Source organism: Tinamus guttatus, unplaced genomic scaffold (assembly GCF_059628265.1).
Source record: "Tinamus guttatus ecotype Peru unplaced genomic scaffold, ASM5962826v1 Tinamus_guttatus_pri_ptg000903l, whole genome shotgun sequence".
In the NCBI taxonomy this organism is placed as follows: domain Eukaryota; kingdom Metazoa; phylum Chordata; class Aves; order Tinamiformes; family Tinamidae; genus Tinamus; species Tinamus guttatus.
The window spans coordinates 71522-82502 of NW_028289437.1; the positions used below are offsets into that span (position 1 = coordinate 71522).

The window sequence follows — 10981 nt, forward strand, 5'->3', positions numbered from 1 at the left end:
TTATTCCTTTTTGGTCTTTTTCTTCTCCCTCTTCTTCGCTTACTTTTTCTATTTCTTTTTGTTTTTCCTTTTCTTTTCCTGTGTGTTTCTGTTTCTTTTTTAATCTCTTTGTTTCTCTTCTCCTTTTGAATTCTTTCTATCTTATTTTCCTTTTCTTTTATTCCTTTTCCTCTCACTGTTTTTTTAAAATTTCTTTTTCCTTTCTTTTCCTTTCCTTTTCCTTTTATTTACTCTCATACCTTGTTTTCCCCTCTTTATTTTATATTTATTTCGTTCAAGCTGTATCGTGGGAGAAAACTGTGGCAGAGAAAAAGCAGGTACGACATCATGGAGCCAAAGAGCATTCCCACAGGCAGCAGGGACCGTAGCTCCATGCTCAGGTGCTCCCTTTCTAAATGCCTGCACTCCAGCAGTGCCAGGAGAGGACAAGCTCATCCTCAGGAGAGCAGGCATTGCTCTCTGGAAAGGAAGGGAGCCTCCAAGGCCAGGCCTGCAAAGGAGCAATGGTTCTTTTCCAGCGATGTGTATCCATTCCAATGTCAGGCTGTGGGATTTCTTGCTCTCTTACGGAGTTGGGAATGAGTGGATGGTGCCTGGCAAAATGGGACAAGCAAGGAAGAAGGCAAGGAGGTTGTTGGCAGATGAGTTGGAAGGCAGCGCTGCCAGGCCCAGCGGGAGTCGCGTGGCACACGAGGAGCAGCTGAGTGCGCCCAACAGCCTGGCTCACTGCGGCCAATGATCACCTGCAGGGACCAGCCCTCACGCACACGCTCGCCCCAGTCCTGCTTCGCTGCTTTAGCCCTCTCTTCAGCTTCCCCCAAAGAAGATGCCCTGCTTCTGCTGCATCTCAACATGGCTCTTGCTTCAGGAAACAGACCAAAAGGGCAGCCTCAGATCCTGAAGGAACCACAAGTGTCCCATGGTCCTGCTATGCAGGCACCGCATGGGGCAGGGTGCACTCCAGGATGGGGAAAGGTCTCCCCAGTATGGACCCAGCAACAACCCTTGGTGTCTCAGCCCACCACAGCCCTCTTGCTTGGGCAGCCACCCCCAGCAACCTGCCCCTGCTGAGTCCTGCAAATGTCCGATGTTGGACTAGTGCTGGAAATGGCCAAAGTGAGAGACCAATCCGTGACAAATGCCCTGCGGCCCCTTCACAGTCAGGCCATGCAACCAAGGACACCCAGCTCAGCAAACGTCCTTTTCCTCTCCGGACCCTCTCCAGCCCAGCCCAGCCCCTCTCCAGCTCTCCCCATCTGCCCTGCCCTCTCCCAGCCCACCCAGCAGAGCAGACCAGGCTGGGGGTGGCCCCACAGCAGTGCCCCCCGCAGGGCACTCACCCCACAGCCCCAGCCCCACTGTGGGCACAGCAGCTCCAGGGGACAGGGCTGTGTGTGTCAGGTGCCCCATCAGGCTCCAAGCTGGAACTGGCCCCCATACGGACACAGAGGACAGGGACACTCTGTGCCTCTTGTTCCTGTATCCCAGAGCTTCCCTACCCCAGGCTGCCTGCAGCCCCCATGCCAGCCCCTCTCTCTAGCACAGCACAAGGCTCCTGCCCTGGGGCTCTGCTGGCACCTCCTGCTGCCAGGGACACAGCAGCCAGCCCCTAGCTGACATGCACAGAAACATATTTCTTTTCCCCATTTATTCCTCCTTCTAAGAGCACAATTGCTCCTTTTCCCCTTCCCCAGGGATATCCCTGTACTTGGAAAACCCTTCCCCTGCTTAATTCCTTAGTTATGGTCTGCCTGGAAGGTCCTGGAGCCTTCCCGGTGCTCCCTGCAGGACCCCGAGATGCTGGTGCTGCTCTGCAGAGTGAGTGGGCTGTGGTGCTCTGGGGTCACAGGGTGACTCTGCAGTTGTTGTGCTCATGGTTGGACACAGACCCAGCTGGACAGGCATCATTGTACCTGAGAACACCATATCAAGGGGCTTGTATCTGTGAATGATGCTCTGAGCAATCACAGGGCATATAAAATGGCTCAGGCTGTGTTCATGTGTCCCTAGATCCAGACCATGACTTCAGGTATAAGCTGTCACGGGCGGCTCTTGAAGCTCCTTTCCCTGTGCCTGCGACGTCCCCAATGTGGTCATAGGCCACCATACAGGGGACAGTCCCAGGCAGATACTACTTGGCCATTCATCACTATGAGGAGCACCCAGCACTCACAAGTGAGAACTGAATCCAGTCCTTATTCCCTAACATATCCCCCCAGGAGCTCATTGCCTTGGGCCCATGAAGAGCCCCAGAAAAGCAACAAGCATCTTTCAGGCTGAACGTCATGGAGCAATTCTTGGCACCAGCTTTGGAAGAGCCCAGTCCACAAGATCCACTGAAAACATACCCTTTAATTAGGGGAACGACAGCTCTGCCACAATGATAGACACATTTAAAGAAGACCTCTGGGTCAGAAAGACATGGTTAACACCTCTGGAGAAGTGGGATGAATTCAGAAACTTGTGCACAAACCTCAATATTAAAGCAAGAATGCCAAAATCACAGGAGTTGTCTGAAAGAAATTAGATATCACTTGAGTAGAAAGATGGGCACCTTACTGCTGCTGAAATAATACCAATTGAATCATTTTTTTTTCAGTGCATCCCTGAGTTCCTTGTTTCTCATGCTATATATGAGAGGGTTCAGTGCTGGAGGCAGAACTGAGTACAGAACAGCTACAACCAGATCCAGAGCTGGGGTGGAGATGGAGGGAGGCTTCAGGTAGGCAAACATTGCTGTGCTGACAACCATACAGACCACAGCCAGGTGCGGGAGGCACATGGAGAAGGCTTTGTGCCGGCCCTGCTCAGAGGGGATCCTCAGCACAACTCTGAAGATCTGCACATAGGACACCACAATGAAAACAAAACACCCAAAAGCTAAACAAAAACTAACCACAAGAAGCCCAACTTCCCTGAGGTAGGAGTCTGAGCAGGAGAGCTTGAGGATCTGGGGGATCTCACAGAAGAACTGCTCCACCACATTGCCTTGGCAGAGTGGTATGGAAAATGTGTTCCCAGTGTGCAGGAGAGCATTGAGGAAACCACTGGCCCAGGCAGCTGCTGCCATTTTGACACAAGCTCTGCTGTCCATGAGGGTCCCGTAGTGAAGGGGTCTGCAGATGGCAACATAGCGGTCATAGGCCATGACTGTGAGGAGAGAACACTCTGCTGACATGAGAAAGGCAAACATAAAGACCTGTGTAGCACATCCTGAGTAGGAAATGGCTCTGGTGTCCCACAGGGAATTGGCCATGGCTTTTGGGACAGTGCTGGAGATGAAACCGAGGTCAAGGAAGGAAAGGTTGAGGAGGAAGAAGTACATGGGGGTGTGGAGGCGGTGGTCGCAGGCTACGGCTGTGATGATGAGGCCGTTGGCCAGGAGGGCAGCCAGGTAGATGCCCAGGAAGAGCAAGAAGTGCAAGAGCTGCAGCTCCCGCCTGTCTGTGAATGGCAGTAGTAGGAAGTCAGCAGGAGAGCTGTTGTTGGGCATTTTGCTCCCTCGTGTCATTGGGGACTGTCCAAAAAAAAGAGAAGACAGTGAGAAGTTAGTATTAACTTTTCAAGAAAAAAAAAAAAACTCTCTAGTTGCTCATTTTTCATACATCCTCCCCCCATGCACTCTCACACTGCCTCTGTCTTTACTGAGAGGATCTTTTTCTCAGTACTTTGCTTGAGTTCTGCTTTGCACTGGCTGAGTGTGCTGTGAGGAGCAGGGACCTCAGCCCCTGGACTCCAGGGGGTCTGTCCTGCTGTACAGCAGTGGGAATCAAGGAACAGAGGTGACGAGCTTGACCATTCACCATTTCTGTCAGGTGAAGTCCACCCAACACATCAACGAGCCCTTCAGCATCTTCCCTCCCAAATATAAAGAGGGTGGTTTGAGGAACAGAGTTTCATGGAATTGTTCAATATTTTTTTTATTTGATTGGAGCTATGCTTGTCACCCCTGGGGTGTGTTCCTCAAAATAGACCTCTTTGGCATTTCTACTGAGTCCAGAGACGAAATCATCCACTGTTGCTATGTGCAGATTAGGGACATCTCATTTGTCTCTCCTCTACTATCCTAACAGGAGATCAGACCTTGCAGAGGGCAGAGGAGTCCCATTTCACAATGCAGATTTTCAATTTCTCTCGCTTTCCCCATACACCTAAGAGAGTCTCCTCACTCCCCTTCTTGCCAAGAGCACACAGGGCTCTCTTCAGCTGCCCATAGACAGATTCTCCCCAACACCTCCATACCCTCAGCATCTCTGCAGCTTCCTCACGGGTCTCTCTTCGCAGTGAGGATGGGCCCTCCTTAAGGGAGATACAGCTCATTTTCCAGCCCTGTGCACTGCATTTCATGGAGCTGCACAGGACAGAAGGGGGATGGAAAAGCTCCTTCCCTGCAGACCCCTCTGTTCCACAGCTTGCAACATCAGCGCCTGAACTGCAGCGGAAAACACCCAATCCCAGAAAGCTGAGAGCAGGAACAGGAGCATCCTGGACAGGAGGGGAAACAAGGAGCTAGACCATGACACTGCTACCAAGGCAGGCAAGGAGAGGCACAGAGAGACATCCTGGAAAGCCTTCACCATACGCAGCTGGACATGCAACCTCGCAGAGGGTGACAGTACAGAGCAGTGAAGCTGAGCCCCTTGGTGGGGCAGCAGGAAATGGGCCCGTGGCAGGAGAGATGCCCCCGGATATGGATGGAGGTCTGGCTGCAGAGGAGGCAGCTCCTGCCCTGCACTTCCTGCCCCTTCCCTGCCCATCTCTGCTGCCTGGAGCTCTCCCTGCTGGCAGCTCTTCCTCTGTCCCTGTGTCTTGCCCCTGCCACAGCCCACAGATCCCGTATCACCCTCCATGTGTTCAGCTCTGCCCTACAGAAACCTCCTGGCTCTGTGGCCGCAGGTTGTAATGACTAGGTCACATAAAGTCCTCTGAAGCCACAATGATGATGGTGATGCTATCTGTAATCTAAGGTGGGGATGAAGCGGCTTGCTGAGGTTTCTCCAGACCTCTTAATCCCTCACTGCCTTAATCCCTGCCAGGTGTCTCTCCTCTCACGCAGAGCTTCTCCCTGGAGGCCCATGGGGAGCTCCCCAGGCAGGCTGAGCGCTGCCCCTCGCAGGCTGCAGAGTCACTGCCCCGGGCACACAGCAGGCGCAGGGACACTGCTCTGAAGAACAGACCTGGCTGCACTCCCTGCCGTCACCCCCTGCAACGTCCCTGCGAGAAGGAAGCAGGATGCTCTGTCCCTGTGACAGTGGCAGGGAACGCCTGCCCTGCAGCATCTCCTCAGCCTGCTATGCCCTCAATAATCCAGGAGAGAGACTATTAAAAACCCAGTGCAAATGACATGGACTGAGAGCAGAAGTCCCCTCCAGAAAGCTCAACAGCATTGCCCTGCAGCCAGACACTCACTGTGAAGATTTTCATTTGCACTGAGTTCTGCTCTGTTCCCCTTGCTCTAAATCACCGTTCATCCCTCGCTGCCTTCTCTCCTCTGCTGTCCGCAGCAGCAGGCAGTGCCCGCAGCCCTGCTGCTCTTGGCACAGGAGCTGCTCCTGCACTCGCCTGTCTCTGGGCAGTGCTGCCAGGCTGCCATGAGCTGCCTCCGTCCCAGGAGCCTGGCCCCGCTCAGGAGCAGAGGAACAGCTGAACTCACCAATTTCTCTGTCCCTCGTGCCCCCCCCTCCTGGGGAATGTTCACTTCAATAAACTAAAATAATCACCTGTTGTCCTTTGCTAATGATGGGAGAGAGATTATTCCAACATGGCAATTTATTGCATCAAAGGATGACTATCTATGAAAGTTGGAAATACCCCACTCTGGAAGCCTCATTTCACATCTCTTAACTAGACAGGAGACCAAGGAGTGGACAAATAGGACGCTAATGAACACATAGTTCAGGTGCTGATTCAGAAATATCAATCTGGGCAGTACCTGTCTAGGCCTGGACCTGAACTTGTATTTGGATCCCTCCTCTAAACTCCACAAATACAGCAATGGTGGGATTTCCCTTGCCAAAATTGAAGTTAGCAGAGCACAGAGATCTGCCCACGAGCTCCTTGTCAAAGCTCCACCACAATCACTGGAGATGCAGGGTGGGAGTCAGCAGATCCCACAGAAACACCTGGTGACAGCAGAAGAGACTGAGGAGGTGCAAGGCGTGTGTCAGTGCCTGCTTGCTCTGATGGAGCTACTAGGATACCTGCATGATCCTACAGCACGAGTTGGGGAATTGACCGTCTTGGCCATCTGAAATGACTCCAGATGCCAACTACGACAACAGCGACACTCCCCATGAAGCTGAGGTATGGGAAGATTAAAGGATTACCAACAGCTCTTGCAATTCAATGCAGAGTCTTGATTTGATGTCACAGAAAACTGCTGGCAGGGCCTTGTCTGATGCCTGGCATGTCCAGCACAACCACACGTCTCTAGCAGATACAGCAGGTCACCTACAGGAAAACCATGTCCCTTGGAGTGATTTCTGGATAAGTGCCCCAGGGCATCCTGCATTTCCATCCTGTACCCAACAAAGACATTCCAGCACTGGCTGTAGGGAAAGCCCATCCCGTCTACATCCAGGCTGCTGCATAAATGGGAGGCACCCTGGCCCTGCCTCGTCTCTGCTCCAGGCTCTGCACTCTCAAACCCTTCTAGCTCTCCTCCCCTGAACTCCTCTTCATCCCACCACATGACATGAACAGGCAATGGGCTAATAAGGACCTCTGGGTGGCTGCCTCAAAGGCTGTCAAGGCCCATGGACATCTTCAGTGGCACCTTGTTCTTCCTGAACCAGCGTCAGCTACAGGAGAGAGTGCCCGTTGGGCTGCTTTGTGTGAGAGGAAATGCCCATGGCCAGGAATACGTGTCCCCTCGCTGGAGAAGCTCCTGCCTGGCTGTCTTGGCCCAGGTCTCCTTTCCTACCATCCTCGTGCTCTCCATGCAGGTCCCATCCCTGCCGCCCACCTCTCCTTCCAGCCTCATCGCTCACCTCCCTCATGCGCTCCAGGGATCCCGTCCATGGATGAGGAGCAGCTGTTCACCTGCTGCTCCTTCTCCATTTCCAGGACTCGCTCTGAGGACAGCCCTGCACAGCCAGCGCATTTCCGGCCTGTCCTCTACACAGACAGACGCGTCCTCACAGTCCATGTCACAGCCCTGTCCTCTGATCACTGCTCACACTGAGGGGACCTCACAGGACCTTGGCTGGGGCTGGTCCTGCTGCTGGCCAATCCCGCACAGGGCCAGCAGTGACCTCACAATGTGCCCTGGGACCTTCAGCTGGCTCTGGCCTATCAGCAGCAGGGACAGAGGTGACATCACAAGAAACCTAAGCAACCCAGAGCTTCCTGATAGCATCAGGTCTACAGTGAAGGATGTGACCTCACTGTCACCATCAGAGCCATATCCATGCTTTTGGCCTGTCAGGATCAGGCACAGCAGTTACCTCACTATTAATATCCAGGCCATGTCCCCGCTGCTGTCCTGTCAGGGACTGGCACAGCAGTGACCTCACTAACAAAATTCAGGCCATTTTCCTGCTGCTGGCCTACCAGGTCCCAAGGCAGAAAGGCCAACACAACCAACAACCAAACCATGGGCCTTTTCTGGCTGGTCACCACCAGGCACTGAGGTGACATCACAACAGCCTAAGAGCCCCTTCTGGCCTATCCAGAGCAATAAGTGTCCTCAGAGTCACAAGTTTGAGGGTATCAGCTACTCAGGCAGAAAGGACCTCAGAGTATGAACAGCAGCCATGGCCCTGCTGCTGGCACGTCACGTTCTCACACAGAAGGGACCCTGTCATTGGTCCCAGGGACATGGGCAAGGTTGTTCTCCAGGGTGTGCTTGCTCCTGCAGTGCTTTCCCAGGAGAGGGTCTAGGAAAGAGCAGTGCCCTGGCCCCAGACACAAGTCACCTCCTGTGGAGGTCAACCTAAGGTCAGTAGCAAAGAATGTCCCCTCAGCAGATGGGGAGCTGAGCAGGAGAGGCGGGAGCTGCAGCCACCTGGCCAGCACATGATCAAGGAGCTCACTGGACAGCCTCACGTGTGATCAGCGCGTGATCATCTGGTTGATGGGTCAGTTGGGTTTGGGGCTTAACGTGCTGCCAGGCAGGGCGGGGGCTGTCTCCGGGGTCGGAAGCTCTATAAATTGTGTTTAAATAAAGGTCTTTGGTTTCACAACACCGAAGACCATGATTGCTTCAGACACTGCAAATGTCGCCCCAAGTTGGGGCAAGAACATAGGGGAAGCTCACAAAGCCCGAACCCGGCAGCGTAGCCTAGCCGAACCAGGAACGGAGCAGGAAGAACTCCGGTGTGCACCCATCACCTAATTAGAGGACAGCAGCCTGGGAACCACGGGAGGCGGAATGTCTCACGGGCAGAAACAGAGTCTGGACGCACTGCAGCACATGGTGCACGAAGAGAACCGGCAGGTTTCTGGGAAGGATTTAGTCACTCTACTAGAGTGGATTCGGGAGAAGGTACCTACTTTCCCGAAGGAAGGCACACTCCAGCGAGAGGTGTAGGAAGAACTCGGAAAGCGCCTTAAGGAGGCGATGGCGGATGGTGATACAGCTGCAGTAAAACATGTGAGCACCTGGTGGCAGATCATGGTCACCTTAAAAACGGCCTGGGATCTTCAGGGGGACAAAAGCAATCAGCCACGTGCAGCAGCACCGTCAGCACCACCGTATGCTGGGGCGGCTGATCCTCCGTGCGACCATCCGTTCGACCCAGGCCCCAGGGACCCGGAGAAGGAACATGATTTACACCCTCAGACCCACATAACGAGGTTACAAAAGGGGATCGAGGGTTGAATCACTGGAAATATTTAGCAGAGAGGCAGTTCAGCGGGGGAACTTAGAAATATTAACAGCTATGCCGGTCGTGTATGCGTCGGCGGTGCATTTCACTGAGAAAAACCAAATCCCGCCTTAAAAGGAAGAGGCAGGGAAGTGTTTTCAATGTGGAGAGAATGACCATCTCAAGAAAAACTGCCCCAAAGGCTGGGAGGCGGAGGCAGGCCAGCTCCAGCTCGCTTATTCACCTGCTGTATGGGTCATTGACAGATCCACTTGGAGTGCTGGAGTGGATTTTTTACCTCATGGACAGTCAAAAAGAAATTATCACCATGACAGAAGAATATGCAGTTAATTCAGAGAGCAAGAATGCACTTAAGAATGTTAAACAGCAGCGATCCAAGATTCATTTATCTTCCTGCAACAAAGGAAAATTTGCAATGGTTATTAGCAGAACATTTACCCATGCAGGTGGCTTTAGCAGACTTTGCAGGACAGATGAACATTCACTATCCCCTGCATATGTTGTGGTCAGAACTTCCTAACATTCCCTTATTAGCAAGGTCTCTTTGGCAGCAAACTCCCCTTTCAGGTACTACTGTCTTCACAGATGGATCAGGACAAACTAAAAAGGCTGCCATTGCCTGGAAAACGTCAGCGGACGCAGAGCGGCAACTGAGGTTCAAGTACCAGGCTCCACACAGCTGGTGGACTGGTAGCTGCAACCATGGCTTTTTAAAAATTCACAACTCTAAATCTTAATGTTGGAACAGATTCCTTAAATGTCGAAGGCCTGGTGAAGCGCTTGGAGGGAGCTACGCTTTGAGAGGTTGCCAATCCTTTGCTGATGGCCCAATTGTGAAATTTTTGGACTTTGTTAAATAGCTGAGCCAATCCCTGCTTTATTACTCACGCATGGTCACATACTGGGGAGAAAAGTTGGGATGTGTGTAAGCACTGGTTAAGATGTTTTGCGGTTATGGATGTTCCAAAAACGATAAAATCAGACAACGGGCCTGTGTATGGTGCTATGCAAACCCAGGACTTCTTTAAACAATGGGGCGTTCAACATATCTTCGATATTCCTCATTCTCCTACTGGGCAGGCAGTTATTGAACACTCGCACCAGACCCTAAAAAATATGTTCATTAAACAGAGAGGGGGAGCTCAGAGAGATGGCCCCCAAGAAAGATTGGATAAAGCTTTATATGTATTTAATTTTTTAAATCGTAACATAGCAGGTGAGCAGATGAGCAGGTGAGTTACTCAACACTTTGGCCAACGGTCAGAAAATTTACAGCCAAGATCCCAAGTTACCGTAAAAGATCTAGTTACAGGGAAGTGGGAAGGTCCAAAAGACTTAGTAACTTGGGGAAGGGATTATGCTTGTGTTTTGACAGATGGGAAACTAAGATGAGTCCCTTTGCGATGTGTACGACCCTGGCTTTCCTCAGCAGCTGTGCAGCCTTTGTCCCAGACTGGGTCAAACAGCCAAGAAACGTATGGGTAACGTTAGCCATGTCAACACCAGACAATCCCTTTCAAACATGTTTAATAGGAGTATTTTCTTGGTTAAGACAGTTTGGGCTTTGGAAGACGCAAATTTTAAAGTTTTTGATTATTGAGTTAATTGTATTTTGCTTGTTGTTAATTGTCTACCTTGTCTGTTATCATGTGTAGAATGGTTAATTGATTGATCAATCAATCAAGTGATGACCGCTCAAATAAAAACTAAATAAGGAAGGGGGAGATGTGGAGGTCAGCCTAAGGTCAGTAGCAAAGAATGTCTTGTGGGCAGGTGGGGGGCTGAGCAGGAAAGGCAGGAGCTGCAGCCCCATGGCCAGCACATGATCAAGAAGATCCTTGGACGGCCTCGTGCATGACCAGCGCATGATCATCTGGTTGATTGGTTTGTGGGGTTTCTGGGTTCCACGTGCTGCCAGGCAGGATGGAGGCTGTCTCTGGGGTCAGAAGCTCTATAAGTTGCATTTAACTTAAAGGTCTTTGGTTTCACAACATCGAAGTCTGTGAATCCTTCATACGCTGCAGATTTTCCATTGTCCATCTTTTCTCTGCTGCCTCCCATGCAATTAATCTGGCCTTCCAAGAAAATCCTGCTGGTCTGTGCCCTCCACAAGGTATTTGTGCACAGCATGAAGATCTCTCCTGGCCTTCTCT

The 10981-nt window shown here is 51.8% G+C and overlaps 1 protein-coding gene across 1 annotated transcript in view; it reads right to left on the reverse strand.

Annotated features, from left to right (window-relative positions):
- LOC148591241 (olfactory receptor 14A16-like) overlaps window positions 1-3493 on the reverse strand; it is a 35788-nt gene extending 32295 nt beyond the window's left edge. The window contains exon 1 of the mRNA XM_088537936.1: window positions 2592-3493. Within this exon, the coding sequence (XP_088394062.1) occupies window positions 2592-3493 (902 nt within the window). The remainder of the gene's footprint in view (window positions 1-2591) is intronic.
- Between the last annotated feature and the right edge of the window lie 7488 nt (window positions 3494-10981).